Genomic DNA, 12,193 nt, shown 5'->3' with positions numbered 1-12,193 from the left:
TGGATTCATGAAGCCCCTGGAACCTGAGCTGCCTGGGTCTTGCCAGGTCTTGCTGTGTGTAACATTCTCCTTTGCCTGGCAGTCGTGCCAGTCGTGCCGGAGAGTCTGTGGAGAAACCAGAACGAGTAAGGCCGGGAATCCAGCTGTGTCAGGAAGAACAAGGTGAACAGGTAAAGCCCTCCCCTGCTCTTTCCTTGAGCATGGCACTCTGGTTCTAGGAGTGAGGTAGGGGTGGGGAGAGCACAGGGCCGACTTCGGAAGCCTTGACTGAAAGCCTCTATGGAGGTCTCCTTCGTGAGCATAGAGGCGGTGCTGGTGGTACCATAGCAACATCCAGACACAGGGCTGCCTTCTAGGCTGGGCTGAGCTCAGTGGCAGAGTATTTGTATAGCGTGCTTGACGCTCTGGATTCCATCCCCGGTGTCCTCAAAGAAAGCCTACCTAATGTTGCCCCCTTGACTGGGATGAGGTCTGTTCTTTCCGTCGAGCCAGCACTGCCAAGATGTGAAGGCTCTGAGCTGCACAGCTACTGTTTCCCTTTAACAGCGTAGCTTGGTTGTGGAGTACGGTTGCCTGCCGTGCATATGTAGCCTTGGGGCTCATCGTCTTCAGGAACAATAAAGATTTCTAGGCACTTAGTCCTAGTACTTGGGAAATAGAGGTCCTCCTGTTTTCTACATGGCAAGTTCAAGACCAGCCTGGGCTACATGAGACTTATCTTAAAAGGCACCCAAAGAAACCCAAACAAAAACCTGGGTTACTACATTTATTGCGTCTGTTAGGGTCCACACATGCGGATGTGAAATACAACTTTTAGGAGTTCTTTTTTATCATGGGGCCCAGAAACTCAGGTCATCACTCTAGATGGCAAGTGCCTTCAGCCACAGAGCATGTCAGTGGCCCTGGGTTTGGCTTCCTGTGTTCAGGAAACTCCAGCTTGGGTCATTAGGCCTGTATGGCAGCCTTTGTGCCTGCTGAGCTATTTGCCTAACCCTTGAAACCTTACTTTTGTGTGTGAACTGCAGCACCTCCCCAGCCAGGGGTTTGCTTTCGATTTTCCTGCCCCCCAGGGTTTGCCTCTGCTGTCTGCTGACTCCACCAAACAGTTTTGTTTTGTTGGAGATGGGGTTTCTTTTGTGTAGAAAAGAACTTGGCTATCCTAGAACTGGCTCTGCAGACCAGGCTGGCCCCCTGAGTGCTGGGGTTAAAGGCCTGTGCCACCCACGCTGGGCTTCTTAAATATTTTTAAGGAAGCAGAGTTGGGATTGAATAAAGGTATTTTAATGTAGGCTTATGTGTGAGTTGAGAAAGACAGCCCCAAGAATCAGAGCAAGACAAAACCAAGTGCGGCCTGGGCCCCAGGAAGAGGCACCCTTCGGTGACAGCATCCACCTTACCGGTCTTACTGACTAGAATCTAGTAGGGCTACTGTGGGTCTGTCAATTCCATAGCAGGAATTCAGGACAAATTAGGGGATTAACTTTTTTTGGTGGTGGTGCCAAGGGTCTCGGTATGTATGCATATGTGGCTGACTCTGACTCCATATGTAGACCAGACTGGCTTCTTTATCAACTCTTATTTCCTCTCTTAGGAAGATGACAGGAGACCTCGACGTCAAACCAGAGAGCTGTAAGTGCAGCTGTCATGCCTCTGTGCCTTACAGTGGTGCCTGGTTGCAACATCATTGCTGTCAATAAGGGGCTGGGACTGAGTTACTAGTGTGTAGTGTGTAGTCTGGCAAGTTCTACTGAGAAAACCCAGACCAAGCCGGGCTGGAGAGATGGCTCAGCAGTTAAGAACACTAGCTGCTTTTCTAGAACATCCCGGGGTAGGTTAACTCCAGATCCCAGGGGGTCAGACAGTCAGTCCTCTGGCACACTCGTGCAGATACATGGTGACTAAGCACCCATATGCCGAAAAGCAGACCAAGGGCCAGTGCAGTGGCTCACTGGGTGAAAGGGCTTGCTGCACAAGTCTGACAGTTTGAGCTCAAGCCCTGGAGCCCACATGATGAAGGTGGTCTCCTGACTTCATACATGACTCATAGTTAAACTATAGTCAAACCGAGCTGGCCATGATGGGGCACATCTGTAACCTCATCTTGTATTGGAGGCTAAGGTAGAAAGGTTTCCATGAGTTCAGGGCTAGCCTGAGCTATAGTGAGCCACTGTTTCAAAAAGAAAAGAGAAGAAAAATCAGTAAGAAGTATGAGCATTGTGGTGCACTCCTTTAATCCTAGCACTCAGGAGACAGAGGTGTATCTCTGAGTTCTGAGTCAGCCAAGTTTCAGGCCAGCCAGGACTAGAGACGTGCTTCAATAACAAAAGGTAGTCTGCCTACCCTAGCAAAGGCTAACACCACTACTAGCCTGTGACCTTCTCTTTACTCGGACCTTGCCTCAGTGGTCACACTGCCGTCCATCATGTGACTGAGTGGTTGTATAAGTTAACTGACACTTCCAAAGCCCAGCCACCGTTGAGCTCACAGAGGCTCACAAACTGGTAGCTGATCCTGGTAGACGGTGGGCTGACTTAATTGTCCTGTGACTTAGTCCACCTGAGCACATCTTGTGGCTGTAGGAGGGCACAAGCAACTAGTGCTGGCCTTTAATACTAATTTTGATTCTGTTTGTTTTGTTTTTGAGGCTGTGTGTAGCCCTGGTTGTCCTAGAACTCTGTAGAACTTAATAGAGATCTGCTTGCTTCCGCCTCCTGAGTGCTGGGAATAAAGGTGTGCACCACCACCGCCTGGCTTGTTTGGGGGGGTTTTAATAGATAGGATCTCCTATATAATCCAGGCTGGCCCCAGACTTGATCTCCTGCCTCAGCATCTGGAATACAGGAATCTCAGGCCAGGCCTCCACATAGGTGATCCTCTTTTTGACGTGTGCCTTAACACGTGCGTGTGCAGTAGCCAGAGCCTGACATAGGTGCCTTTCTTACTGGCATGCTTATGCTCATTCAGGCAGGAGGTCACTACAGGGCTGGGCTCACATGCTCCTAAACACTGGAGTCACGGGAGGATGCCATGCAGGCCTTCCCAGCCAGTGTTCGTGTAGATGCTGGGCAGTCTGAACTCGTCCTCTTCTGAGCTGTTTCCCAGCCTCAGAGATCGTGGGGTTTGTCTGTTTTAAAGCTTCTATTAATACCCACCGAGTTGTGCAAATCTAGAGGATAGCCTAGTACAAGATGACGCCCCCCCAGATGGGTGGGTGCAGAAGAGTAAGGACCACTGGGCTCCTGATTGAGGCCAGCCTTCTGTGTTGCTGATGCTGGCCTCCATCCACTCATTCCGTCTCAGCAGCGTTCACAGGGCAGGCTCAGGATTGCCAGTGAAGACCTGCTAGTGGTTTGTCTTAAACCCCTGGCACCTCCGCTCATCATTCCCTTGAAGAGCCAGGCGGTGTGGTTGATAGACTCAGGGTGTGCATGGACGCACAGGAGTGTTTATCTGAGTATATAGACATGCTCCGTCTTGCCTGCAGAGGTTAGAGGTGAGCTCCCAGGATTCAGTTCACTCCTCCCATTGTGGATTGTGGGGATGGAACTGAGATCGGGCTTCTGTGGTACAATGCTTTTATCTGCTCAGACATCTGGTGGGGCCTGCTTGAATACTTGTCATCAGCCCTGGTTCACAAATAATATAAAACCATAAAAGATGAGCAGGTGAAGGGTAGGAAAGGTGGCAGGTCTTGAACTGAGAGGAAACATTTAAACCCTCATTTGACTGTGTTCATGTGAGATCTTAATTTATTTTGCTTTTTTTTATGTGGCAGAGTATCAAGGCGGAAATCCAGGGAGGACCCAGACAGAGAAGCAAGGCCAGGAACTCACTTGGATGTGGACGATGACGATGAAAAGGCAAAGTCTTTATCTTAAGTGGGCCTCGCTGTGTGTGTGCGCCATTGGATTGGCAGAGTTGGTGCTGGGCAGGGGTCTGGGTGCAGAATCTACCTCTCACTACCCGGGCAGGTTTGCCTGGTCTCCTTCGGGTGTTGTCACTGCACGTCTGAGCCTGTCAGTTCAGTAGGCCTGCCTGCTCCTTGAAGTCCTAAGTTCAGTTCCTGACTCTGTCTTTCTCCCCTCTACTTGCTCAATCGAGCTCGCATCCTCACAACCTAAACAAGGCAGGCGAAATGGAGCACTGCAATCTCAGCAGCAGTAGGCAGGAGCAAGACTTCATTTCTTAGGATCCTAATCATGAGGATCAACCGAGCTGTAAACTGTTCCAGAACAACCGAAATCCTCCCTGCAGCGCTAAAGCCTGCACTTAGACGGTGGTGCAAGGGTTCTCAGTAACGAGTGCGGAGATCAAACAACCCAGTGTTTGCCTGGGTCCTCACACCCTCCGTAAACCCCTCCAGTGCGCATGTTACCCAGCACCCAGTAAATGCTGCTTACTCTGTTACAGTGCTGCTTAGGAGATGGGAAAGGACTGCCTGTGTGGGCCCAGGACAGTTTTCTGAGCCTCTCGCAGCTGCGCTTGGCTGAATCTTCAGGGACATGGAAGACTGATTGCCCTAGATGCCAAGGCCTCTGATAGGCACCCACAGTGCTCAGTCTGGGTTCCTGCTCCCTAGATCCCCAGGGCAGTAGGCGAGGCCACATACTCATGTCTCGGGTTGCCCACCTTAGATGCCTGAGAAATGCCCACCTGGTTTCCTCCCCATGGAGATTTGTAGAGTGGAGCTTGAGCCCAGGTGAGCAGGCTTGTGAGTGTTCTCGCTGCTTGTCTACGAATGCAATGGGAGAAGCCCTGGTAATTGCCCAGGTGCAGTGATGTTTGTCTGCCCAGATGCCGTGGGCACTGGGCACGGTCAGTGTTGCCTGCCTCAGGGCAGAGAGCTTTTGTGTCCCATCTTATTTTCATGGTGTGTGTGGTTCTTGTCCACCGTGTGGATCCCTGCAGTTGTCAGGCTTGTTTGCAAATGCTGGGTCTTGTTGGCTGGCTCTCGGTTTGGAATAGGTGCTCACTGTGGAGCCCTCAGTGCCTCACAGCTGCCTTGTGGTAGGATGGGAGGATTGAGACTAACATTCAAGTTACTGATGTGCATAGACCCACTCATACCTCCCAAAGGATATTAAAGATGCTGTCACTGTGCTCGGCTGTGGTTTTGTCTTTAACGCAAGGTCTCAGGCTTCATCCTCCGAGTGCTAGGACACAGCATGACCACGGTGACTAGAAAGTTCTTTAGTGCCTGTCGATCTGTGAGAAGTAGGAAGTACAATCCTGCAGCCTCTGGTCTCACCATTTTGGCCCAGGAGAGCATGCGGTTTCTGGTGTTGAGCCTGCGCTCTTCTTACGTTCACCCTGCTTGGCCTCTGAGTAACGATGTCATTTTCTCTGTTTCCTCCACTGTTTGCTCTCAGGACAAAAGAAGTTCCAGGCCCAGAAGCCAGCCCAGAGATCTGTAAGTGTCAAAAGTGCTTGTGCCTTGCTGTCCTGTTAACAAAAGGCTCTGCTAGGGAGAGTACTTGAGTAGACAAGGAGACCAGGGCAGCTGGGCCCAGGTCAGCCTGCGAGGGTTCCCCAGGCCACTTGCAGGCCCTTCAGAAGGAATCCTGCCTTCAGAGTCCTTATGATCATTGGTTTAGGGGTGAGAGTGTTGAACTGTCTCATGGAGCCCATGCTGACCTTGAGTTCCTGATCCATAGCCTCTACTTTCCCTGAACTGTGATTACAGGGGTGCACCACTGTGGACTTAAGTCTACGTATATGGACATTATAGCCGCATATGTCTATGCACTGTGTATATGCAGTGCCCTCCGCTCTTCCACAGCTGGAGTTAGATGGACGAGATCCCATGCAGATGTTGGGAATAGAACTCATGCCCTCAGAAGAGCAGCCTGTGCTTATAGCCATTCTTCAGACCTCTGAATTTAAAGAAAAATGTTTTTATTTGTATGTACATGATGGATTTGATAATGCGCATGAAATGCTCTCAGGCCCCAAGAGTTGTTGGATTTCTTGGAGCTAGAGTCACAGGCTAGCGTGAGCTGACTTGTCATGGGTGCTGGGAACTGAACTTGGGTCCTTTAGAACAGCAGGTACTCAATGGCTGAGCCATTTCTCCAACCTCTTGGTTTGTGTTTTTTCTTGTTAGTACTGAGAATCTAATGCTACCAAGAGGTCCCAATTTGTTGCCCAGGCTACCCTGGAACTCATGATCCTGCTTTGCCTGCTAAGTATTAAGAGTCGAAAGTGTGAACTACCATAACATGACAGTGCTTGCTTGTGTGCTCGTGTGTGTGCGCGCGTGTGTGTGTATGTAGTCCAGGGGTTGGCACAGGCTCTCACTCAACCTGAAGCTCATGGATGTGCTTATATTAGCTGGCCAGTAGATCTGTGGGTCCTCCTGTCCCCCTCTCCAGCACTGGGATTATGGCAATGTGCCCGTTGTGCCAGCCTTTGTGGATGCTGTTAGTCAAACTCTGGTCCTCACGCTTGTGAGGCACCCTAGGCTCCGTCTCACCTGCCCGTGCCATTCTCAGGAGTGGGCATGCCAGAGTTGGTTTTCAGAGCTAACTTCTGGTGTCTTCCTTGTTTGTAGAGCCACCAAACGGAGACCCAAGGAAGAAGTAGAGCAGATCGCTCCAGAGCCTCCCGAGGGCAAAGATGAGGATGAAAGGGTAAGCGCTCTGGCTCTTAACGTCTTAAGTGAGTGTGAGTGTGTGTGTGTGTGTGTGTGTGAGTGTGTCTTGCCTACATACGTCTGTACACCACATTTGTGTAGTACCCACAGAGGCCAGAAGAGGGCGTCAGTTCACCTGGAACCGGCTGTAGGTGCTAGGACTTGAACCTGGGTCCTCCAAGAGAACTGCCAGTGTTCTTAACTACTGAGCCAAGTACTCAGCCTCACTGCTATTTTATTCTTTTGAGACACGGCCTGGTTGACCTCAAACTCCAGCAGTCATCCTTCGGTTGCTACATGCATGCCACAGTATATGGACACCCACATATATACCCGTGCACACACAATAGACAAAGTAATTTTAAAATCTCTTTAAGTGAGAAGAACTTGCTCTGAAAATACATGCATAAAACACCAGCACATCAGGTCCGCTCCCACACTCCTGGTCTCAGGATTTGTGTTAAGACAAGGTCTCCTTTGAACACACCTGGCATTTCCAGTGTTGCACACAGGTGTGTCCCATGTCAGCTGGCTTCCTGTCTGCTGCATTTCACAGCATGAACTCAAGATCTCTAGACTATGTCCAATTATGTGCTACTTCCAGGAATGTTCCAGGAAATTAGTCTTTAGGTGATTTTTTATTTTTTTTTTTAATTTTATTTTTTTTTATTTTTTTTTGTCTCCGACAAGTAAAAATGGTGGCATATAGCTGACAGAAACAAAGTTGCTGGATGACCGGAGTCCATACCGCTGTCATCCCTATGGTCCACAGCTGACCAGAGCATCATTCTGTGGCTGGTGGCTGTAATTTGTGGAACGTCCTGTGGTTTTCCAGCTGCATTGTTGCTTCTCTGGCTTATCTCTTGCTGTTGGTGCTCTCGGGATTCTGGAGGCGGTGAGCCAGTGCTGAGGGTTTAGCCCAGGCTCGGGCACAGTGGCTCCTCATCGTTACCTCTGGTGTCCTTTGTCTTTAAGTACGGGGATGAGAGCCATTCTCTGCTACCAAGCCGCAGCATCCATTCTGACTTCGAGTTTTCATTCTTCGCTTTCGGTTTCCCCTGTAGTCCGGGTTTACCTCAGGCCCCACTGGATGTGGACAGTGTTGTCACTCAAGCTGCAAAGGGCAAGAAGCTCTTTCTGCCCTTCCTTGTTTGTGGGGATTTATTCTACACCTCTGTCCTCGTGTGCAGCCTGTGTTTGAAGTTTGAGCCATATTTATCTCTTGCTGCTTGAGATGGTGGGTGTCTGGGGTCAGCAAACCTCCGTGGATAGTTACTGCTAGTGAGGCCACTCTGGTCATCTGGCCTATGCAAGGGCTCTGGATTCCAGACCCAGCATTGCAAAGGGGGAAAAGTGAGGGGAAAGCAGCTGCAGTCCCACATCCGAAGGGCAAGAGGCAGGCAGATCTCTCAATCTGGCCTGCTCTGTGTAGTTTGAGACTCTCAAAGAAGCCACCTGACTTCTTTACATATGAAAGGAATTCTGAATTGAACTGATTTCTCTGCATCACCTTGCTCTGATGGGCATCTCCAGGAAATCGGGTATTTTGAACTTAATGATTTCAAGAGGCCCTCATTTAGGAGAACCCCACAGGTAGCTACTGGAGAAGCTGCTCTGGCTCCCAGACCACACCCTGTTGCCATGTCTCCTGTAGCCTTGCCTAGCATAGGAAGACACTGGGCTCTGATGTCCTTCCCACAAAAGTGGGTTTATCTTCGCTGTCATTGTGCACACCTTTAATCCCAGTATTTGGGAGGCAGAGGCAGGCCAGTCTCTGAATTTGAGGCCAGCCTGGTCTACAGAGTGAGTTCAGGGCAGACAGAGCTGCACGAAGAAAACTGTATTTCAACCAAACCAAACCAAAGGGTATAGCTTTTGGACCAGGGCCTCTCTGCTTCACCTTGTCAAACCTTGCTTACCTCCCTAAGTGCCCTGGCTCCTAATGTGTCCATGCTAGGGGAGCTTGCCTGTTCTTTCACTGTTTTTTGAGACAGGGTTTCTCTGTCCCGGAACTCACTCTATGAACCAGGCTGATCTCAGACTCTGATCCTCTCTCTGTCTCTGCCTCCCAAGTGCTGGGATTAAAGGTATGTGCCACCATTGCCCAGCTTCTTTCTTTGAAATAGGGCCTCACCAAGTATCCCAGGCTGACTTCAATTCCGCAGTCCTAGACTCCTGAGTGGTGGTGGGGTTAGGGCAGACTTTTCATGGATTTGGACCTTGGCATAATTTGGGCCTCATTACCTGACTGTTCTTCCTGAGTTGTGTGACAATCATGCAAGTTCTTAACCCTAAAGTGCTGTCCAAACAGATGTCCTGACCCTCTGTTCCTCTTGCTCCCTTTGCTTAGGAGGAGAAGAGACGGAAAACGACACGTAAAAAGCCGGAACCACTCAGCATTCCCGTACAGAGCAGGTGATGATCTTAGTCCCAGAGAGAGGGGCGAGAGATGGCTGTTAGTGAACTGCCGCAGTGTCTTGAGTTTCTTGTGGGACTGCAGACCAGCAGGAGTCTCTGCTTCTGCTGGGCACGTTGGCAGAGGGTCCCTCAGGCCTTACTGACGTGCAAGTGGGGGGTGGGGGGGAAGTTAGGGAGATCGTGCAAGACTGTGGTGTGGTGTATTTCAAGTTGATGAAGTGACCAATAACCTTGCGCTTCCTTCCAGAGTGGAGAGAAAATCCTCTCAGGGCAAAGCAAGTGCAATCCCAAAGGTAAGGGTATCTGCAGGAACTGGGCCAGCAGCCGGGCAGCAGTTCACTGATGGTGGGGGCTGCTCTCAGGCTGTACCTGTTCTTTCCACAGCTCAACCCGCCACAGTGCCCTGAGTGTGGCCAGTACCTAGATGACCCTGACCTGAAGTACCAGCAGCACCCTGTGGATGCTGTGAGTCCCTTTCTGCCCTTACCCTTCATCCCCTGCCGCCTGGTGCCCCTGTCTCACTGTCCCCTGTCCTTCAGGTGGATGAACCCCAGATGCTGACCAATGAGGCACTGTCCGTCTTTGACTCCAACTCGTCTTGGTTTGAGACCTATGATTCCTCTCCCATGCATAAGTTCACTTTCTTCAGGTAATCACCAGCTGCCTGTGGTGATGTCCTGGTGCCTATATTCGGGGCATCCAGGTATAATCCTTGGTCCTAACCACAGGCCTTCTCGTGATGCTCGTCCTTTAAATAGCCAAAAGGCCCGTTAAGGTTGGGTAGACATGAGCCACAAGAGTCCGTTTTGTTACTGCTGTTTGGGTTTTCTGGTTTTGTTTTTGAGATAGGGTTTCACTTACGCCCCCCAGCCCCGCCTCCCAACTTGATAGGTAGTCGGGGATAATCTTGGTCTCCTGATTCTTCTGTGTAGTTCCGGGGAGCCAGAGCTCACTTATGCTAGGCAAGCACTTCACCAGCTCAGCCACATTTCCAGCCCGATTTTGTTTTGGTTCTTTTTTTGTTTTGTTTTTCCAGATAGCATTTCTCTGTGTAGCCTGGCTGTCCTGAAACTCATTTTTGTAGACCAGGCTGGCTTTGAACTCCCAGAGATCTGCCTGTCTCTGCCTCCCGAGTGCTGGGGTTGAAGGTGGGATTGAACCTCCAGACCTGCTTTTGGTTTTTGAGACAGGGTCTTTAACTGTGTCATCCGGTTGTCTGTGAACTCCTTTCATCCCTAGTGTTGAATTCCAGGTGCGCCACCACTGAGCTTAGTTTTTCTTTTTCTCCCCTTTCCCCTTTTTGTGTTTGAAACCAGGATTCAGACTATGTAGCCTTGGCTAGAATTCTTTAAATTGGTCAGGCTAGACTCAACTTGGATCTGCCTGCCTCAGCTCATACTAGCATTAAAGGTTTGCAGCACTGTGCCTGGCTACAAAACTTCGTCATTGTTCTGATGCTTTTTCACTGCTGGATCAGGAACCTAGGGTCTTCTGGGCCCTAGGCAAGCGAGCTCGTCCTAAGCCACGCCCCCAGGTTTGCTGGCTGCTTTGTGGTTGGTCTTTAGTCTGTGCCTTTCTGAAGCTCATCCTTGTGCTCACACAAGAACAGCTCTGTGCAGAATGCCAGATCCACAGACGTAGCTCCTCAGAGCCTTGCCTTGTCACAGAGAAACAGCGAGTGAGTGCTCACAGGTGACTTAATACTTGCAACCCCAAGGCACTTTGGACTTGGGTGACTCTGCAGTGTGTGTGTGTATTATCACAAGATGGGACCCTCATCTTGAAATGATGCTCACTGAGTTCAGATTCCCCTCCCTCCGACACAGCCGTCCAGGCCAGACTGACTGAATTTTTGGTTGTCCTCCTACCTCTGCCTGTCAAGTGCTGGCGTTACAGGCGTGCCCGCCATCTCTGGCTCAGACAGCATCTCTTATTTGTTTGAAAGGAGCAGAATGGCAGTTCTTGTGTGCTATGTATTTTTCATGCTCGATATTGGGATTGTGGGGTTTTGGTTAACAATACTCTGCCTAACAGCTCAGTAGTAAGGAGAGGCTGGGCCTCGGTGGGGAGGGGATCAAGGAGTGGGAAAGGGGGAGACAGAAATGGCAAAAGCAGAGTTGCAGTCAGAATGGAGGCCTGACGTGGAGGAGGAGGAGGCAGCCGCCTTGGGTGTGCTTAGTTTGCCTGAAGGTTCGCCTGGGCCTGAACTGAGCAGGCAGTAAACGTAGAGGCCATAGTGGCTAGCAGAGAATCAGGGCTAGGATGTGACCAGGCTGGACACAAGTCCTGGACTGTTGTGGTGGAAGAAGCACCCATTGGCATCGCAGTAAGCATTAAACTCCTGGGTGCTCTGATGTTGAACACACCGTGGGCTGAAGTACCTAGAGCCATTTGAGTCAAGATCCCCCAGTGTGGCTGTGACTGTCCTCCCTACCAGTTGGATGGTGACTGTTCTCTCCCTGCCGCAGGAGATTGGTTCCCATAGAGGATTCTGTCTGCCAGTAATCTAGAGGGCTAGGCCCTCACAGGCAGGAGACCTCCGAGGGGCCATTTGAAGCCTGCCCTGTAGATAGCTGTGAGTCTCACTGTGGCGCCCTCAAGCTGAGCCCAGGCTTTCTCCCTCAGTTGAGTTTTATGGCCACCTCCCTGGTGCGGGAAGATGCTGAGGGCTTTGCAACCTTTGTGCTGGAAGCCGGGAGACATAAGGGACTCTGCATTGGCTGAGGACAGGCCTGGTACTACGGGTGTTCTTTAGTCTGGAGAGTAAACTCCAGTTTCCGATCCCTACATAGGGCAGCTCACAGCTAACCGCTTACAGCTGCAGCTTCAAAGGAACCCTCTGACGTTACCGTGTGTGCTTGTAGTACAGGAGAGGGAGTGAGAGTCACCGTTGGGTGAAGACCAGTGTTGGCAAAGACCAACATGGCCCTCAGTGTTGGTTGGGTGGTAAAGTGATGTCTGTTGTCTGTTCAGTGTGTATTGCAGTCGCGGTCACTTGTGTCCTGTCGACACTGGTCTCATTGAGAAGAACGTTGAACTCTACTTTTCTGGTGTTGCCAAAGCAATTCATGAAGAAAATCCGTCTGTGGAAGGTAGGTGAAATGTTCAAACAAGGGTTGTTTCAAGAAGCAAGCAAATTTGGAG

At 50.5% G+C, this 12,193-nt stretch overlaps 1 protein-coding gene across 1 annotated transcript in view; it reads left to right on the top strand.

Annotated features, from left to right (window-relative positions):
• The window catches only part of Dnmt1 (DNA methyltransferase 1), a 44,675-nt gene that overhangs the window by 16,051 nt on the left and 16,431 nt on the right, over window positions 1-12,193 (top strand). The window contains exons 8-17 of the mRNA XM_032909689.1: window positions 83-170; window positions 1,592-1,629; window positions 3,776-3,860; window positions 5,370-5,410; window positions 6,551-6,629; window positions 8,982-9,046; window positions 9,297-9,342; window positions 9,434-9,514; window positions 9,589-9,698; window positions 12,023-12,141. Of these exons, the coding sequence (XP_032765580.1) occupies window positions 83-170; window positions 1,592-1,629; window positions 3,776-3,860; window positions 5,370-5,410; window positions 6,551-6,629; window positions 8,982-9,046; window positions 9,297-9,342; window positions 9,434-9,514; window positions 9,589-9,698; window positions 12,023-12,141 (752 nt within the window). The remainder of the gene's footprint in view (window positions 1-82; window positions 171-1,591; window positions 1,630-3,775; window positions 3,861-5,369; window positions 5,411-6,550; window positions 6,630-8,981; window positions 9,047-9,296; window positions 9,343-9,433; window positions 9,515-9,588; window positions 9,699-12,022; window positions 12,142-12,193) is intronic.

The sequence above is a fragment of the Rattus rattus genome, chromosome 8, assembly GCF_011064425.1.
Source record: "Rattus rattus isolate New Zealand chromosome 8, Rrattus_CSIRO_v1, whole genome shotgun sequence".
NCBI classification, from domain to species: domain Eukaryota; kingdom Metazoa; phylum Chordata; class Mammalia; order Rodentia; family Muridae; genus Rattus; species Rattus rattus.
This window is presented reverse-complemented; position numbering and strand designations above follow the sequence as displayed.